The 20,623-nt window shown below is 33.2% G+C and overlaps 1 protein-coding gene across 7 annotated transcripts in view; it reads left to right on the top strand.

Moving 5' to 3' along the window:
* USP15 (ubiquitin specific peptidase 15) overlaps window positions 1-20,623 on the top strand; it is a 150,715-nt gene that overhangs the window by 119,545 nt on the left and 10,547 nt on the right. For 6 of the 7 annotated variants that reach the window (XM_019039009.4, XM_019039010.4, XM_063693858.1 and 3 more), the window contains 11 exons: window positions 7,980-8,153; window positions 10,352-10,510; window positions 10,590-10,814; window positions 15,947-16,030; window positions 16,121-16,215; window positions 16,314-16,505; window positions 17,374-17,489; window positions 17,667-17,939; window positions 18,326-18,396; window positions 18,785-18,900; window positions 19,567-19,716. In XM_019039009.4, the coding sequence (XP_018894554.1) occupies window positions 7,980-8,153; window positions 10,352-10,510; window positions 10,590-10,814; window positions 15,947-16,030; window positions 16,121-16,215; window positions 16,314-16,505; window positions 17,374-17,489; window positions 17,667-17,939; window positions 18,326-18,396; window positions 18,785-18,900; window positions 19,567-19,716 (1,655 nt within the window). Of the gene's footprint in view, window positions 1-866; window positions 1,013-7,979; window positions 8,154-10,351; window positions 10,511-10,589; window positions 10,815-15,946; window positions 16,031-16,120; window positions 16,216-16,313; window positions 16,506-17,373; window positions 17,490-17,666; window positions 17,940-18,325; window positions 18,397-18,784; window positions 18,901-19,566; window positions 19,717-20,623 lie in introns of those variants that run through there. The other variant, XM_031000573.3, reaches the window with a different exon arrangement.

The following is a 20,623-nucleotide window of genomic DNA, read 5'->3' as shown; positions in this document are numbered from 1 at the left end:
GTGTTAGGACAACATCCTTGTCCAGTTCAAAAACCTTGCCTTTAAAACTACCTTTATTTAATATTTTAAGTAGAGTATGCTAGTTCTCTCTTCACTGACGGGGGAAAAAAAGCAGTTAAAAGTCTTAAAAACATAAGAGGAAAATTATATCCATTTCTATTTTACTTGCCTAAGTTTGTTCTTTTTTTAAAGTTGAAGAAAAATGGAGATATAAAGTAAAACAGAGCTGTAGCTGTATTGCTGTCACAAAATATGTGATCTTCAGAATTGATCTCTCAAATTTAATGAGATTTCCCTTTCTTAGAAAAAATATAACAAAAATAAGAACATCAAGTGACTTAAAATATATCATTTTAAAAATCTGCTTGATGAAGAAACAGACCTATATTTGTAGTTTTTAATTGAAAAAGTTTACCTCAAACTTTGCTGTGTTATCCATTTGTGTAGCATTACTACAGAACTAGAGCCAATATCCCAATATTAGTAGATTGCTTTGGAATCATACAGTACCTTTTCAGAATGCTTATACTATTGTCATGATGAATTAGAAAACAATTGACATGGCAAATCTGAAAATTCTTTTCCATCTAACCTTAAAATCCAGAAAAAAACTGTTCAAAGGTATTCCAAGATGACTTTAACCATGGATTACTTCAGGTTTTATTTTTTAAATCATAACAAACTAAGAATGAATCCCTTATTTTATTTAGAGTGGGCTTTTATTTTTAGTACTGGTGAGTTAGAAGGTATAGCCATTTTTTTAAGGGTTGTGAGTGGTATTACATTTTGATTAGTTATAGAATGAGTTACACAACTCAAAAGCTTTAGGTAATCAAAAATTAAGTTTGTTTTCTTTCCTGTTCTAGTTACCGGTTTACTAAAATAGTGAGCATACATGATCACTTGAGAATTGGGCTTCTGGAGCACCTGAACAGAAAGGGAGTGGTTCATATTCAGCATTACAAAAGACAACTTTCTCTTTTTGAAGGGGATTACTTTGGCTATTTTCCAGGTACTGGGGAAATTCCAAATGCATTACAAGTTATTGGGATGGCTATTAATTATTCATTTCCTAAAATATGTTGACTGAAGACTTGAGATTTGGTTATATAATAGAGCGTTATTTGACTTCATCAATTTATAAAAAACTTATGTAGAAATTTAGCAAAATACAAAATTGAGACTCTTACATGCAGCAGTTATATTTTTTCAGAGAACTCTAGAAACATCAGGCTTATTAGTCAGAACATACTTAGTAGAAGTACTTTCTGAAAATAATGGAAGAGCAATAGAATTTGTGCATGTGTATATAAAGAAAAGTTATGTGCAATGCATTGCATCTTTCCAAGTAATTACATAACAAAAGAAAATCATATTTTGCATAATATTTCAGTTTTAGGATATTAGGTTAAGGAAGGGTATTTATAACTAGAGAGTTTTTAATAGAGAATTAATACTTTAATAAAGAATGCATAAACCATTCAAATATTTTTATAAATAATTCTTCAAGGTGTAATTAATGGCCTGAATATATTGAACCGTATCACAGAGTGTCCATTGGATGAGACATTTGATTATTTAGAATAATTCTTCTTTAGAATTTTTATGTCTGCTTCGAGGTTGAAGATTTAGGGAAAATGATCTTCATAAAAATATATTTCCAAACATATTTCCTTTGCATACCTTTTACTTACGGATTTATCTTGATAGTTGTTGGGGAAATCATAAGGGTTATTTTCCTTCATTAGGAAAACCTCTTTAGGCATCATTTGGATTTTATTTTTGAACATGGAGAACTTTGGGCTGCATTTGAATTATAACAGGGTGCAATTCAGATCTCATTTTAGTCAAGTTTTTTCTCACTGCTCTAAGTCTCTCTAAGGACTACTTCTAATCTTTCTACTATACAAGTTCCCATTCATTCCACATACCTGTTTGAGTGTGCCCGATATTGTGATAGACCCTGAGGTACAAGGGTGAATAAGACATAGACTCTGCTCTCAAGTGTGGTGTAACTGAGTTCGAGGTATCAAGTTAGCCCAGAGAAAGGAATATTCGTTATTCCTTGATACACAGAGGAAGATACGACATTTAGAAGAGATGTTGAAATAAGTGTTTAAGAATAAATAGGAATTTCTTATAGGGGATGAATATTCTAAGAAAGGCAAGAGTGCATGCAGTCTCAATACATTAAGGAATATGTCTTAAGACGCCTAATTCAAATTCGAGTACTCTTATTACTTGCAGTTTCCCATATAAAATATATATGAAGGCACAAGTAGAGAACCACAAAGCCAGTTCAAAACCACAAAACCACTTAGCAGTCACTTCTCACTAAATAATTGTCTTGCACATACAATAGCCATTGTTACCTTTCCTTGTGGATCAGCTTTTCATAATAGCTCATGTCCTAAACTTTCCAACAGTCATTATATCATAGTGAATTCCAAAAGTCTACCATATATTAAATATGAAGTTTAGTTTTTTAATCATTACTCATGGACCAACTTTTCATAATAGCTCATGTCCTAAACTTTCCAACCAGTTATTATATCATGGTTAGTGAGCTCCAAAAGTCTACCATATACTAAATATGAAATTTAGTTTTTTAATCCTTAAATTTTCAAATGCTGTTGTCAGTTTTGTGTGCTAATAACTTACATAGGAGCATTTGAAAATACTTAAATATAAAAATATTTAACCTAGTTAATAAGTACATTTACTTGTTAATATAAATTTTTTTCTTTTTCTCTTTTTCATTAAAAATTGGAACTATTAGTACAAAGTCTTTTTCTTTAGTCTGGCTATTGCTTTATTTTTAACATATTTAAATTCTACCCAATTTTAGGACCAACAGTAGGTACCCTTATGATATAAACAAAAATGTGGCTTAAGAAATATGTTTTATGATTAGTCACATAGCCTCATATTTGGACCTTGTTATATTAGTGATAAATTTTAAGATCTAGTTCTCCTGAAACACTGAAGTTTTGGCATTTGTCAATGTCAGGCAGTTGAACTCCAATAAATTAACAGGGGCATAGCTCCAAATGGCATGAGACTGGTAGACATGTCACAAAACTTATAAGTAGCCACAAAAATAACATACTAACTAATACTGTTTATATAATCTCTTTCGTTTTTCATGATACATTCATATATATTCTCAGTTTTTATTAAGAACAACCATGGCTGTTGCAGAAAGTTTTGTCCTGTTTAACAGTCCAGGAAGCATTGAGAGTAAGAGATATTCATGTAGGCACAACACATATCTGATTTTTAGTCCATATTATAATATATCACTCAGTAAAGTGTCTTACAGGATAAAAGGGAAGTTTTCTACTGCTACCTACACATGGAAGATTTTTAAAACATATGTCTTTAAGAAAAGAATTGTTTTGGGATAGTCTCATCTGATAGGAAAATGATTTTTTTTTTATAGTAGAAGAATCTTCGAGATAGATACTTCAGAACTGATTATTATTTTAATTACTGACCTTATAAAAATTATTCATTTTTAATTTTATGTATTTTTAATGTTTGTGGGTACATAGTAGGTGTATACATTTAGGGGGTACATGAGGTATTTTGATACAGGAATTCAATGTATAATAATCACATCAGGGTAAATTAGGTATCCGTCACTTCAAGCATTTATCCTTCCTTCATGTTTCAAATAATCCAATTATGCTCTTTTAGTTATTTTTAAATGTACAATAAATTATTGTTGACTGAAAATTATCTTTGTTCATTAAAACATGCTATTTAATTGCAGCCAGTCCAAGTAACTAGTGTTCTTATAATTGTCAAAAATGTTCTAAGATAGCCTCATGTGAAAATGTTAAATAATGAATTGCATAAAGTAATTACTAATCAAACTACATTATGACCAACTTTAAGAAACTGGCTTCAGCCAGGTGCAGTGGCTCACGCCTGTAATCCTAGCACTTTGAGAGGCCAAGGTAGGCAGATCACTTGAGGTCAGGAGTTCAAGACCAGCCTGGCCAACATGGTGAAACCCCGTCTCCACTAAAAATACAAAAATTAGCCAGGCATGGTGGCACGTGCCTGTAATCCCAGCTACTTGGGAGGCTGAGGCAGGAGAATTTCTTGAACCTGGGAGGCAGAGATTGCAGTGAGCTGAGATCACGCCATTGTGCTCTGCACTCCAGCCTGGACAACAAAGTGAGACTCCATCTCCCAAAAAAAAAAAAAAAAAAAGAAAGAAACCGGCTTCTTTTTTCTGCCAGAATGATGACATTGAATACTGATATAACATCACGTGGGGCGTGGCAACATTTTTAATTGCTTGATTTTTTTTTCCAGTTATGCCTTGAAATTTACCAAACATTATGAGAACTTTTAATATTTTAACTGGTCTTTATACTATTTTAAGAACATACCAACTCAGGGTCTGGTGCAGTGGCTCACGACTGTAATCCCAGCACTTTGGGAAGCCAAGGCAGGCAGATCACCTGAGGTCAGGAGTTTGAGACCAGCCTGGCCAACATGGCGAAACCCCAACTCTACAAAAAATACAAAAATTAGCCAGGTGCGGTGGTGGGCGCCTATAATCCCAGCTACTGGGGGGGCTCAGGCAGGAGAATCGCTTGAACTCGGGAGGTGGAGGTTGCAGTGAGCCAAGATTGTGCCACTGCACTCCAGCCTGGGTGACAGAGTGAGACTCCATCTCAGAACAAAAAATAAAATGAATATATTGACTCCTAATGGTATTTTCAAGATGAGGGTGGAAAGGATGGTGTTTTTATGAGGGAGAAATATCGGACATCATCTTAGTTTTTAAACTAATATGATTTGTGTATTAGTAGAACAATTATATTGACTATTGAATTTATGTATTTATATGTGTTTATACAACTTGTTAGGAAGTGTAGCTTGTTAGAATATATGTTTAACAAATAGAATGTTTATTTGGGCCCATTTAGGACTAAATAGCTTAAATTTAAATATTGGTTGTGGTATCTTCACAGATAACACAGGCAAATTATCATTAAAATGATTTGTGTTTTGTTGTTATTTGTTAACATTGAATTATAATCAGTTTGAAACCAGCATGTATCACTGTGAAAATAAATGCTGGTCTCTGTTTCAAGGCGTTTTTAAAAATCAAAGCAGAGGATCATTTACAAAGCAGATAGTAGATTGAATGAAAAATCAGACAAAGGGGCAGAAAAATTTGTACTGCCCGTATGGTTTAGTATTAGGTAGAAGTACCTGAAGATATTTTTGAGATTATTCTTTAGAAATATTTTTCCTCCATTTAGTAAGTAATATTTCATTCAACAAAAATTTATTGACCCCTCTATGCCAAACGTTGAAGGAAAAGAGTAAAAATCAAGAGGATAAATGCATTAGTAAATACAGGCAAAAATATTGTTAGTAAGCATACATTTATTGTGAACATGATCAGTGCTACGTGACATAGTGCTCAGTGCTGGAAATATAAATAAGAATACCCTGGTACCTGCTTTCATGGAGGTCTCAGTTCATTTGGCGAAACAAACTAAAAATTAAAGTTACAGTATATTATCAAATAAGTGCTGTAATAAAAGTAAGCAGTAAGCATTAAGGAAACATACAGGAGAAAACACTATAAGGAAATCTAAGGGAGGCTTCCCAGATAGGATGCCAGAATCTTGATGGATTTATAGAAGTTAGTAAGGCCAAAAAAAAAGAAAAAGTACATTTCCAAGTAGATGAAGTAATGTTGCAGACTTTCAGATTGAGAGAGTATGTGGAGGAATGACTAATTAAATAAAGCTGGAACAGTTGAAAAGAAAAGGGTATTGACAAAGGATGAGGCTACATAGATGAGCAAAAGACAGACCCTTCTAAGAATTTGGGCTTCCAATCTGTAAGCAGGGAGAGCCGTTAAAGGATTTATAGCAAGGAAGCAACATGATGAGATGTACATTTTAGGGAGAGCACTCTGGATACTATTGGAAAGCTAAAAAATGTTCAGTTATACCTTTAAGCTCTTTCCAAGATAAGAGTATATGTGAATAATTAAGTTATAACAAAGTTTAAGAATTACTCACGTTTGCGCAACTTGGTTCTTTTGAGATATTTGTAAATTAGGTTCTTTATATAATTGCATTAACAGACAATAATGGAATGTTACATTCTTAGCATAACACTGAGCTGATCAAATATAAGAAGTGGAAAACTATTGATAGTTGTTGGAAATTCCTATCTGACCTCTCCTTTGTCTGACTATTTAATGTTGATCTTATTTTGTACTAAATCAGATGATACTAAGTGATGGCATTTACCCTCTGTATAGCTATGATGCATTCTAAATTGCCTGGATCTCCCTCTAGTGCTGGGTTTATAATTAAAAGGATATATAATACAAAGGAAGAAGAGAAACTGAAACTCAAAAGGAGTATAAGATTATGAGAGAGGTTGAGATCTAAGAGGTAAAAAGTTAGGGAAGCATCCTTTCTCTTAACTGCCTCCTACACTGTAGCATACCTCTCTTTCTCCTGCTCACATATATTAAAAAGTTCTACTGCTGAAAATATGTATATGACTCTAAAGGCCTATATAGCTCACTCCAAACATTTTAGCTGTTTTTATTATTTTCATTGCCTAAGAATTATATAATCGTAAATTCCATGATATTATAACCAGTTCTCCCTTTTGCCTTGAGGTAGGGGCCAGGCTAGCAATTTATAATAAATAATATTATTTTTATTATATAGAAAGTTTCTAAATAGATATTATTGACTACTTCAGTAAACATGTTGATTTATAATTGAAACCACAAAATTGAGTACCATAATTATTCTAAAAAACTAAGTAAATGTTGACTCTGCTTATTTTGGAATTTTAGCTAAACAATGCATAGTATATAGTCGTAGTTTATGGCATGTAAGTTATCTGTGTGAATTCAACAGGCTGAACCTTTCATAGCTACCAAACCTATCTAACTTAATACAAATGACTATAAGCAAGCTTCAGAAAACTCTGATTTCCATTAATGTGAATCCAGGCTCTCATAAAAGTGAGTTTCTATTATTTTCCATGCAAGCAACTAGCTTCCTTGCAGCACTTTGCCACTTAATTCCAACACAAATATCATCCTACAGCAAAAAAAATTTACTTATGTGACCATATGTCTGTGTTAGTCATTGCATATTATAGACATCTAATTGATAATGTAATACTGGGTTTGTATTGAGGTCAAATTATATGGATCATCACCTTAAAATTATTCCAACTTGAGATAAAATGTTGTGGAAAAATTGTACTTCTGCCATGTTTTATTTTAAATATGAAATTTTTTAATTCGGAATTGGAAAGAGTTGGAAAATTAACTTATTTATAGTTTTTATTTTGCCATAAAGGAAAATTGTATCGTTTATGAAATTAAAGAGCTGGAAGTGAGAACACACTTACCAGAGTTCACATACTAAAGTTTGTTCTCTCAGGCTCAAGTAATCTGTACTGTCTCTTCTAAAAATGGTTGACCATATGGAAGGTTTAAAGGCTGCTCTTTCATGATAAGTAATTGACAATGGAAGCAGTAAATACCTCTATTAAGTTAATTTCTTGCTTGCACTCTATCTCAGTTTTTACCTACTCAGGCTAATTTGCAGGTGCCTGGGATGAGTAGACAATCCATAATTTCTACCAATCAAGTAAAAGAAGGAAAGAAAACTGAGCTTCTCTCCCAGTTACCAGGTAGTTTGCTGTGGTTAAAATTAATGCAGATTTTACAGCAGCGGATATTAGCATTTTTATTTATTATAAGTAATTATTTTGAAATTTGGGAAATGAATAGTTGAGTACATCATTTGAGTGTTTATTTGACCAGTTATTAGTGCAAGAAACCATCATTTAAATGTTCTCTATGTGTTATAGCAAATCAATTTGTTTCTCTCTTCATATTAATGTGTTTTAAGAAAAATTCATTATGATTACTTTTACTTGAAAATATATTTTATTTTTTGCAGTGTTTGAGCAACACACCTCCACTTACTGAGTATTTCCTCAATGATAAGTATCAAGAAGAACTGAATTTTGACAATCCCTTAGGAATGAGAGGTGAAATAGCTAAATCTTATGCCGAACTGATCAAGCAAATGTGGTCTGGAAAGTTTAGCTACGTCACCCCAAGAGCCTTTAAGGTTAGTGTGGTAAATGCATTTTAGCAAGGGTACCTGCAAGGGTACAAAAGTTGGTTCTTGGGGATAGGGGGCGTGAAAAATAGTAGCTATTACAATGGTTTGTGGCCCTCCAAAGGAACACAGTACATAAATAGATATACAGTACATCTGTGGTATAAAATTTAGGTGGGAGGGATATGGAACAGTTTATCTGTTTTGTTTTTGTTTTACGTCTAAGTCTGGAATGGAGAGAATAATGAAAAAAAGTTGAAAAACACTGGTGTGATACAAGAATGAGTATAGAGACAGCAATGAGCGTTTGTATAGTTGTTTTGGAATATAGTACATCTCTGGAAAACCTATGTGAATATTCTATACAAATGTAAAAGACTAAATTTGGGCATGTTACTGAACTCTAAGAACCCATTTTACTTTGAGAGTCATTATGAATTTGAAAAATTATCAAAATGAAAATAGTCTGCAAACCAAACATTAAAAAGTAAATGTACTTTCAATATAGTTCTTAAACTTTTAAGGTTATTCACATGTGTGAATTGTTACTTATCAAATAATTTATTGTTCAAATAAGAATTGAGCTGAAATTTAGCTTTATGGCTGAAATTTAGCTTTATATTGTTAAAAAAATGCCTACTTAATTATATAGGTGAAACTTTGAGAAATTTTAAACTTGTAAAGAGAATAAGCAGTTTTAAGTCGTTATTTATACAAGTAATTTAAATGGCATTGATAGAGGACATCTACTAGACAACATTTTTTATTAGCTATATGCTAGTTCTTAGAAAATAAAAAACAACCAGCAAATCAAAATACCTCTGTATTGTCTTCCTTAACATTCTAAACTTTGGACAAACTAGTCCAGACAAACCATCTCTCAGCTCTTACTAGCATTCTAATTGGTTTTATTTTGGTAGATTTTCTCTCTTAAAATTTATGTGTAAATAGGTTCTTTATATGTGACTTTTTTTCTGTCAGATGATGATTCATACTATTTCATTTATTTTCAGTCTCGTCCAAAAAAAAAAAAAATACTTAGTGATGAAAGATTAGGAAAATTGAATATGAACATTAATGTTTCTGTTATCTCTGTGATACTCATCCTCCTTTTGCACATAGAAACTAAGTGAGAGCCTAGAGTAGTTATCTTAAAAATGCTTTCAGATACGTAATTATCTTTATGTGGTAATATAGCAAGGATGAGAATCTGCCTCTTCCTGTCTACCTACCAGACATTTATAGGAGGAGGCAATAGGAATACCTAAAGCTAAGAATTAAGGACATCTGGAAAATCCTTTGACAAATAGTGAAACAACAATTAATGACAATGAAATCTATGACCAAACAAAGATCAATACATTTTTATATATTAAAGATTACATGTGTTGATCTATTTTGTCCCAGATAAGCTTTGTTGAGTGCTTACTAGGAATGCAAAACAAAATATACTTCATATATATTCCTGTTGTTCGTGTATACAATTTTTATTATTCACAGGAGTTATGTTCAATGAAGCTGCCACAAATACTGAAATAACAACTACTGAACCATTACTCCTAGGGAAACTATAGGGTTTGATTCCTCCAAGCCTTTGTTCACAACATTTTCATCAACCAGACAATGTATAACTTTGTTTTGCATGTGTTTCTGTTTAAAAACAACTTGTTTAATATATATTGTTAAGTCCTTAACATTGAACTCACAGCAAACAGTGCTATAACTCATGTCTTAATGAAGCATATCTAACACATACTTTTTCTCCATAAAGCACATCACAGCTTTCTTGCATTTAGGAACACTAGCTGGCATGTTTGTACTTCATTTAGTGACCATTTTAAACACTGAAATTAACAACAAAACGAACAAAAATGTGAAAAAACATAACACTAAATAAACTACAAAGGACACTTGTTTATAGATTCAGAGCTGAAACAACAAGCCAAAGCATCACCTTGTTCAACCCCAGCTGGTATCAGCTGCATATCAGGTGACTGCAGTCAGCTGCATATCAGGTGACTCAAATTTTTTGCCACTCTGAAAATATCTACAAATGACCATGAATTGATTTTGGGGTTACAAATACATTTTAGAAAGCAGGCAGATTCACAAATGTGGAATCCATGAATAATGAGAATCTATTGTACATATTTTTAAAAATCAACCCTGTTCCTAGAACTGATTTGATGGTTTTGCATTTCTTACAGACACAGGTAGGACGTTTTGCACCTCAGTTCTCTGGATATCAGCAGCAAGACTGTCAAGAACTGTTAGCTTTCCTACTAGATGGATTACATGAGGATTTGAATAGAATTAGGAAAAAACCATATATACAATTAAAAGATGCAGATGGAAGGCCAGATAAGGTAAATTTCATGATCCTGTTGTCACCATTGTTATAATTTTGTGATACCTCTTTCTAATTTGTGTCTATTATCATTGTAGGTGGTTGCCGAAGAAGCCTGGGAAAACCATTTAAAACGAAATGATTCTATCATAGTAGATATATTTCATGGCCTTTTCAAATCAACTTTAGTTTGTCCTGAGTGTGCTAAGATTTCAGTAACATTTGATCCTTTTTGTTACTTGACACTTCCATTGCCCATGAAAAAAGAACGCACCTTGGAAGTTTACTTAGTTAGAATGGATCCACTTACCAAACCTATGCAGGTAAATCATGGGTTTGTTTGTTTTGGTTTTTTTTTTTTTTTTTTTTGCATTTGTTATTTTTATAAAAAAATTAGTGTTGAGTCCTTATTATAAAAATTAAGTATTGAATTATCAAGCCCAATCAATAATGTTTATTTGTATAAGAGATTTTATAAGCTGAATACTTTGGAAATCAGTGTAACTTTTTACAGTCTTGAAAGAGCAACGTGTGTCTTATAAAAAATTCTCAAAAGGCTTTTTATAGAGGTTTATTTTTATAATATTGGGGTGAATATTAGCTTATGAAGATCAACATAATATTTTTAATTTTTTTAAACTTCAACTTTCTTTAGTGTTAATTGTAATTTTTTTTACTAGTGCCTATTGGAAGTAAAGCTAATACTTTTAATTCATAGTGTGATAGTGGTGTATTTAAATACCTGTAATTTTTAGGCATTTTAGGAACTTAAAAGAAAGTAGAAATTTAGTTAGACTAAAAATATTTCGTTCAGTGATGTTCTCTAATTTCTAATACTTTGAAGTATCACATATTGTTTATTCTGTGCAAAAGTCCTGTGGTAAGTCTTACTGTCAAATTGTCTGCCTGATTCTGTTACCTAGTGTTATAATTGGATTATTTATATTTTGTGGGTAAAGCACTGTCTTTTCTCCCTTATTTATTAATCAGTTAATCCTCTTCTGACACTTGACCCATCCCAGTGAAAGTAACTTCTTCTTTTTCTACCTCTCTTTCCCTAAATTCTAACACTTAACTAATTGTATTATAACTTTTGGCTTACTTTTATCTTTTCTCCCTAGACTACAAGTCTTTGAAGACAGAGACCTTGTAAACCTTTGTATTTCCAGCTTTTGTGGCTGGTAAATATTAATGCACAAGAAGTATTCAAAAATTTTATTCATCAAGATACTTAACTATGCACCTACTAAGTATAAAGCTCTTTGGCTAAACAAAACAGATATGATTCCTGCTTTAGAAGATTGTTTTCTGTAAATTTGTAGCCAAATAGCTCAGTTTGTTAGTGCGTAATAGTCACGATGTCTATATGAAAGCTATATTTGAACAAAATTATGATCTTACCATTCAGGGATGTATTTGGGTTTGCTGTCAACAAAGACAGGGTATATGTAGTGTTCATAAAAACACAGTCCTTTTATTCGAAGTAATTAAAGTCTAGTAGATACTAGGTATATACTCAGTTATGCAAATTTAAGCAATTTGTTTTTCTGCTGCTTTATGTTTTCTTTATGAACTCATTGAACACAATGCCCTCATATCAGTATTTCACTGGGGAGTGCTAAGTACTATCCCTTATCTGTGAGCAGAGCCAATAAAGACCTGCTTTTACTTTTGGCCTGGGGAATATGTGTTCACATTTTTAAAGTTATATCCTTTAGATATTCACTTATTCACTCACTTATAAGTACAAGATTGTCAACATTCTTTTCAATGGTGAGAAACTATAACAGTGCCAAACCACATCCTTACCTCTCTAGTTTGTAACTTTGCAGATATACACCAATGAGTGTAATGGAGCAAGAGAGCGTAGAATAATAAGTATAAATTTACTGCAACAAAAAATAAATGTAGATGTTTTATTTCTCTACAGCACATTTGTTAGAGATAATTTTCTCCCATGCCAATAATATAAGGTAATCTATATCAATAGTGGCAAATTGCATTAATTTACACATTAGTCCATAAGGTATATGATAAGTGCTCTTCCATAAATTGGGCTCTAAATTATTTTTCCAGCAATGTGAATTTCATTGACTTATCACTTTTCTCATTTGGTGACCAATAATATAAATTTGCGGAGGTTAGAGCCATGGTTAGCACAGAGAAATTTGTTTGTTTTTGTGTTTTGTGTTTTTATTTTTCTTTTTTCCATTTGGAGGCAGTAACAACTCAAATACAAAATGATCACCTCATTTCATTAACACTATGCTTTGACCAGCTCGTAAGAAAAGTGAAATTAGCTGAGTTTGCCTATTTGTTGAGTTTTCCCGTCATTGAAGTTGATTTAGGTCATGGAAGCTTATTAGGAAAAATACTGAATATGTATTATATCTTAGGCTCTCATGCTGTGCAAGGTGCTAGAAATATAATGGTGTTTCTAGTCCTTGTTCTTCAAGAAGCTTGTCATACAGTGTGAAAATTGCTCTGACAGGGTGCTGCAAGAGAACACAGAGTAACCTACCCAAACTGGTTATGAGGCCTGTGATAAATTCTGAAGGACAATTAGGTTATAAGCAGGTGAAAACTAGAAATAAAAGCATTATAGGCCAAGATAATGGCATGTACAAAGAACTTATGGGAGAAGAGGACATGGCCCACTTCTGTAATCTACAGTAGTTAATATGGCAAGCAGGAGCTAGATCACAAAGAACTTTGATGCCAGTATAGGAAGTTTGAACTTCATCCTAAAAACTAGGGAAGCCATTAAAGACTATTAAGTATAGATATTATATGGCCACAATTATGTTTCAGAAAGATGATTCTGGCTAGCACAGAGATCAGTTAGAAAAGGCTTAGTACTAAGACCAGGTAAGAAGCTTTTAGTGATCAGACGACAGACAAATGACAAACGCTTCAACTCTGTCAGGATGGCAGTTTGAAGAACCAGTTGAATGTAGGAAGCGAAAATATGTAAGTATATTCAAAGATGATGCCAAGTTTACTTGACAGGAAAAGAGGAGACAGCAGTGCTGTTTTAGTGGAATATATAGGAAGAACAAGTTGAAGAAGGAATCCATTTTAGTATTGAACATGGTGGCCTAACATGACCCAAACCTGTGTTTAGTATTGGATATGCTGACTTACAGATGCATGAGGAACACTTAGGTAGAGATACCCAGTAGGCATTGAATTTGTGTGTCTAGACCAAAGGAGAGAGACTGCTTTAGCTATAAATTGGACAATCAGCTCTATGAAAATGATAGTGTTTTAGAAGGATGAGATTACTTAAGGCTAAGGTGACCCTGTGATTTATCATCTAAACAAGAACTCTTGAAAATAGAAGGGACTGTCATTAATAATTATACTAGGATAGCAGGCTAATCCAGGACTGGCCAAAGCAAATCAGGAGACACTGTTGCCTCTTCCAAGGAGAGCATATAAAATTGAGAAGAAGGCTAAAGACAACACTCTAAAGAACACTATAGGAGAACTTCAAAAGAGGAATATGATCACAGCAATAGAAAAGAATTAAAAGTAGTCGTGTTATAAGGAAAGGGAATTTTTTAAGGAGAAAGTGGTCAGCAGTCATATTACAAAGAGGTCAATAAAATAAAGACTGATAAGTTGTACAACAGTATTGGCAACCTTGGAAACAAGTTAAATAAAGAGATGAAGACAAGCCAGCAAGAGGGTTGAGAAGTAAATGGGAGATAAGGAAGTTATGATAATATAGATATCATTAATAAAGTAATGTATAAAATAGAGGAGAAGGGGAGATAATTAGAGGGAAAGCAATGAGGTACCCTTGTTTTGTGAGAGACTTTATATTCCAATGCTTATGCAAGAGTCGAGATAAAATGGAAGAAAGAATAATTGCTTGGTTTAGGTCCCAGAGAAAGCAGAAGAGCATGGATGGGATTTAGAACATAGACACTAACGTTAGCCTTGAATAAGAAGAGAGACACCTTTCTTTCCATGTGTTGCGAGAGACAGAAAAGTACCTATGTGGATTCAAAGAAGTTAGTAGGAGAACAGGAAGTTGGAGATTTTCCCACCCAGTAGTTTCTGTTTTTGAGATGAAATAGGTATTCTGCTGATATTAAGGGAGCAGTAGTGAAATAGGAAGCCTAAAGAATGGTGAAGTTTGTTTTTTTTTTTTTTTTTTTTTTTTTTGTTAATGAGACAGGGTCTTGCTCTGTCACCCAAGTTGGAGTACATTAGGGTGTGATCTCAGCTCACTGCAACCTCCGCCTCCTGGGCTCAAGGGATTCTCCCACCTCAGACTCCCAAGTAGCTGGGACTACAGGTATGCACCTCCGAGCCCAGCTAATTTTTTGTATTTTTGTAGCAACGGGATTTTGCCATGTTGTCCAGGCTGGTCTCGAACTTTTGGGCTTAAGCGATTCACCTGCCTTGGCCTCCCAAAGTGTTGGGATTACAGGCGTGAGCCACTGGGCCCAGCCCAATGAAGATTTTAAATAGTTATTGAGATAAATGAGAGAATAACCAGATGTGTGATATGCAGAATTATTTCTGGGTACTGTCAAAGGATCAGTTGATATTGGGCACTGTGGATTTGTAGCACACCAGCCTCTAAAATTGGGAAATTTTCTTCAGCACATATGAACAGCTCTGAGAAAGTTTAGCAAGAGTGGAATGAATAGAATTGAGTAACAAAGACATTAAAGGTTCGTGATAAAGCATGTAGGGCCTGGATGGAAGGGCTAGAAGACAGTAGGGAGCTGGTAAACTGGGAGAAAACAAGAGTTAAAAGGAATAGAAATCTCTGTGCAAGCCAAGAAGAGATAAGAATGAATTTTCAGGAGAAGCAAGAAGTAGTGGTTAGACAGTAACCCAAGTTTAAGATAATAAAAGTGGGGCCGGGTGCAGTGGCTCACTCCTGTAATCCCAGCATTTTGGGAGAGTGAGGCAGAAGGTCACTTGAATCCAGGATTTTGAGACCATTCTGGGCAACATAATGAGACCTTGTCTCTAAAAAATAAAAATTAGCCAGTCATGGTGTCACACGCATGTAGTCCTAGCTACGCAAGAGGCTGAATTCGGAAGATGGCTTGAGCCCAGGAGGTTGAGGCTGCGGTGAGCCAAGATCATGCCACTGCACTCCAGCCTGGGCAACAGAGTGAGAGCCTGTCTAAACAACAAACAAAAAAAGATAGCAAAAGTGGGAGCAGTTTCAAGTAATGACAGGATCTAATAAGTTGACTGAGGTTGAATTAATGCAAGTGTCTTTGAATTGAGGAGCCAAGGAATGATAAGACTAGGACAAATTATCCATGTGGGCATTGTCACACAGGACCCAGGATAGTGGCAAGATTGGAGACAAACACTAATCCAAATGCCAAATGAATGTGAGATAGCAACCATGAGGTCACTCTCATTTACTGAATTTTTTTTCCAAAATAATAAATTTATTACAATTTTTTTTGTTTTTTAGTACAAAGTGGTTGTCCCCAAAATTGGAAACATATTAGATCTTTGTACAGCATTGTCTGCTTTGTCAGGAATACCTGCAGATAAGGTAAGATGTTTCTGGGGTTGAAGTATATAAGTTGGTATTTAGTTTCTCAGTGTTGTAAAACCAGCTTAATAGAAATTTGTTTCCTTTTAGATGATAGTTACTGATATATACAATCATAGATTTCACAGAATATTCGCTATGGATGAAAACCTTAGTAGTATTATGGAACGGGATGATATTTATGTGTAAGTATAAAACTCATTGTGCAAAATATTACTTGAAAAAAAAATTAATAGAAGTAACATAAAATTTTGAGAGTTTATGGTCAGTTTTGTCCTTGTAGGTTTGAAATTAACATCAATAGGACAGAAGATACAGAGCACGTGATTATTCCTGTTTGCCTAAGAGAAAAATTCAGACACTCGAGTTATACCCACCATACTGGTTCTTCACTTTTTGGTCAGCCCTTTCTTATGGCTGTACCACGAAACAATACTGAAGACAAACTTTATAATCTCCTGCTCTTGAGAATGTGGTAAGTGCCAGACAATTCTACATTGACAAAATAAATATGGGAATAAAATATAAAATAGCTAATAAAAATAAACACATAAGGTACTATTGGAATATAATTATTCAAGTCTGTATTATCTCAGTTTTGTTCATAGTCAGATTATAGTCCTAATCCACTTTCTTATTCATGTAAAACATATTATGGAGGTAATTTCAAACCCAGGAAGCATGAAGTCTGTACCAGTTTTAAACCAAAAGTTTACAGTTAGAAGGACATAGGAATTTATGTTATAATAATTATGTGTTACATGTTGATTCTGTGAAATCATAACAAATGTCAAATGCCATATGTTTGCACTGTGAAATAACAAATGTCAAATGCTTCATTTCTTTATATACATTACCAGTTCATGATTAATAGTATTGTAAGGCAGCCTATTTTTTGCCTTCCTATCCCTTGATTTGAATTATGAAGTTATCAAGAATGTCATTTGATCCCTTTTATCCTTGAAAGCTGATATATTTAGTATTCTTTCTTGCATATCTAATTATTATAGTTTCATAACCCATATATAAAGATCACATTATACAAATATGTGTTTTTAGCAACAATATATACCATCTAAATGAGGATAAGTTGAGAAATTATTTGCAACAAACATTTAACATTTAACCTAAAAGGTAACATATTAATTATTTTTATAAAGATGAGCAAAACAAATTACTAGTCAGTTATACTTATGGTACTATAAGTTTGAATTTATCTTTGAATCTACTAAGTGACCACTGTTACTGCATTAAAAAGTTTTGTTTTACTGATAGAAGGAAAACTTTTTGAAAGTTTTTATCTTTGTAGTACTGAACTTGTTTGATTTTTGATTTTACTTAAGCCGATATGTCAAAATATCTACTGAAACTGAAGAAACTGAAGGATCCCTACACTGCTGTAAGGACCAAAATATTAATGGGAATGGCCCAAATGGCATACATGAAGAAGGCTCACCAAGTAAGACTTTTCTGTTAAATTGTACAAATGTTTCACTTAGATAATTGCTTCAGAGAAAAAGTTAAGAAAATGGGAATTAAAGAACTAAAAAATACCTGGAAACCTAGGATTAATAATATTAATAATTTAAAAATATAGCATTGGGTTTATTTAAAGCTCTCTAATATCTAAAATTAGGTGAAATGGAAACAGATGAGCCAGATGATGAATCCAGCCAGGATCAAGAACTTCCCTCAGAGAATGAAAACAGTCAGTCTGAAGATTCAGTTGGAGGAGATAATGATTCTGAAAATGGATTATGTACTGAGGATACTTGCAAAGGTCAACTCACGGGACACAAAAAACGATTGTTTACATTCCAGTTCAACAACTTAGGCAATACTGATATCAACTACATCAAAGATGATACCAGGCATATAAGATTTGATGATAGGCAGCTTAGGCTAGATGGTAAGTATTTGCGAAAAATGGCTTGAACATTAAACAAGCCGAGCATGTTATTTTTTTTTTAGGTGAAAACCATGAAATTCAGCTCTGTCAAGAAATATACCATTTACTTTTCTATCTCAAATTTTACATGAAAGGACTTAATATCTAAGTAGACTAAAATGTGTGTTTGTGTTTCATAAATGGAGATTGAACTCATGCTTCAGTTTTCTATCTTTTTTTAAACTCTTAAATTATTTCAATGGCTTGGAAACTGCTGTTTGCCCTAATCACCAGTACAAGTAGAAAAGATTGCTGTTTATTTATTCTGGTGTATATCCTAACATTAAAATATACTTTAATACTAAGACATATTAAATTTTAAAGAAAAAATATGTTTTCCACCTTAGAAAGATCTTTTCTTGCTTTGGATTGGGATCCTGATTTGAAAAAAAGATATTTTGATGAAAATGCTGCTGAGGTAAGTCATCACTCACTCACTTATTTACCTTTCCTTGATTTACTTTATGCGATTACCAGAGATAATCATACTGTTGTGTTACACTCTTTGCTTCCACCAGATATGTTTATTTTGCCAGTAAAAAATTGGTCATGAACTAGAAAAAAAAGTCTTTGCAAAAATACCTTTTTTTTTTAAAGGTTCAGAGTTCATTTTGAACGTGTTTTGGTCATCCATATAGGAGTGTACAGGAATTATTTAGAAGTATGATATAAATCTCAACTGAAATAAGCTTAATGATTCTTTTGAGAAAGTTTAGGAGTTTTCATTATTATTCATAGTAAGATGGTATCACTAAAATAAGTTTTGTTTCATTTGTTCTCTTAACTCAAGAAATACTTCTCTTTAGGACTTTGAAAAACATGAAAGTGTGGAGTATAAACCTCCTAAAAAACCCTTTGTGAAATTAAAAGATTGCATTGAACTTTTTACAACAAAAGAAAAGCTAGGTGCTGAAGATCCCTGGTAAGAGACAAAATTAAATAATTGCTTTTGTTTTCTTTAAGGATTTATTCTGAGATATGTGCCACATCAAGTTGAAAAAGTAATTACTAAATTCTCTTTGATGTTTTAAATAGTAAAGGATTCTTTATATAAGTTGTAGCCTATGAAGAGGGATGGGAATGTCTTAAAAAATACGATTACAGTGTTGCCTTAATTTTATTACTGTGTTTTTCATAATAGCCATTATACTATTAATTCATTTTAGTTACCTTTTTTCCAAGAAATTTTAGCTATGTAATCATTTTGAGAGAAGCTTTTTAGGAAAAATGTAGTGATATATTTTGTGGTGTTATTCCATTAGAGCCCAGATTTGAGATTTTCTAATACCTGTCTTCCAGCACAGATTTGTGACCTATGTCTTTTTTGCATACTAAAAGAGAAATAATCTAGCCCTCATTATGTCTTTAAGTATTTATTTGTATATTAATTTGTAATGGTTTAACCTATTTGGAAAATGTGTTGAAAATAAAAATAATAAGAGTTGCTTTCAACCTGGTACATATTAGGCATACTATAATTGCCCACTGAATAAATGTAGAACTTTCCAAACATTTTTTGTTTATTATTTTCATTAATGGGGGTTGTTTGTACCTCTATCAAGCGTTAAATACTTCTGTTTATTCTTAGGTATTGTCCGAATTGTAAAGAACATCAGCAAGCCACAAAGAAATTGGATTTATGGTCCCTGCCTCCAGTACTTGTAGTACATCTCAAGCGATTTTCTTACAGTCGATACATGAGAGACAAGTTGGATACCTTAGTTGATTTTCCTATCAAGTAAGCTTTAATTGTACTTTGTAAGCATTGGGCAACTCTTCTTTCAAACTTATTTGATGCTTTTTGTTATTATCCTTTAGTAAACATCAGGTGCCATTGGACCCAATTTCAGCTTTCAAGTTTGTTTATGAGTAGTTCTAACAGTTTATAAGGATCAGTGTTTCAAAATTTTTATTTTTTCTTAGAGATTTTCCAAAGACCAAAGAGAAAATATACTTTCAAAAAATAAAAACAATAAAAATCCTTCTGTGTTATATTACCTATGGGTTAATTGGTCTCATTTATAAATCTAAGATACTTTATGGTACTTAGTGATTTTGTTTATCCTAGGAATTACTTCATGATTACTCATCACTTACTCCTAAATATGTTGGGTTTTTTTGGTGTTTCTTTTGTTTGTTTTTTGAGACAGGGTCTCACTCTGTTGCCCAGGCTGGAGTGCAGTGGTGCAATCTCGGCTCACTGCAACCTCTACCTCCTGGATTCAAGTGATTCTCCTGCCTCAGCCTTCCAAGTAGCTGGGATTATAGCCACCCGCCATCATGCCCGGCTAATTTTTGTGTTTTTAGTACAGACGAGGTTTCACCATATTGACCAGGCTGGTCTCGAACTCCTGACCTCAAGTGATCCACCCACCTTGGCCTCCCAAAGTGCTGGGATTACAGGCATGAGCCATTGTGCCCAGCCCTAAATATGCTGTTTGCAAAAAGACTAAAATAAAACAACAATGGAATTGCTTAGAAGGATAACACAGTAGTGAAATAAATCATCCCTATTGCATTATCCTTCAGTTTTCCTATTGCCATTATATGACATCATATTTGTAAAAAGATATATCTATGGCCGTACCACCTTGAACGTACCCTGATCTTGTCTGTAAAAAGATACAAAGAAGTCTGTATACATC

Source organism: Gorilla gorilla, chromosome 10 (genome assembly GCF_029281585.2).
Source record: "Gorilla gorilla gorilla isolate KB3781 chromosome 10, NHGRI_mGorGor1-v2.1_pri, whole genome shotgun sequence".
Classification (NCBI taxonomy): domain Eukaryota; kingdom Metazoa; phylum Chordata; class Mammalia; order Primates; family Hominidae; genus Gorilla; species Gorilla gorilla.
Note: the sequence above shows the minus strand (reverse complement) of the source record. Positions and strands in the feature narration are given on the sequence as shown.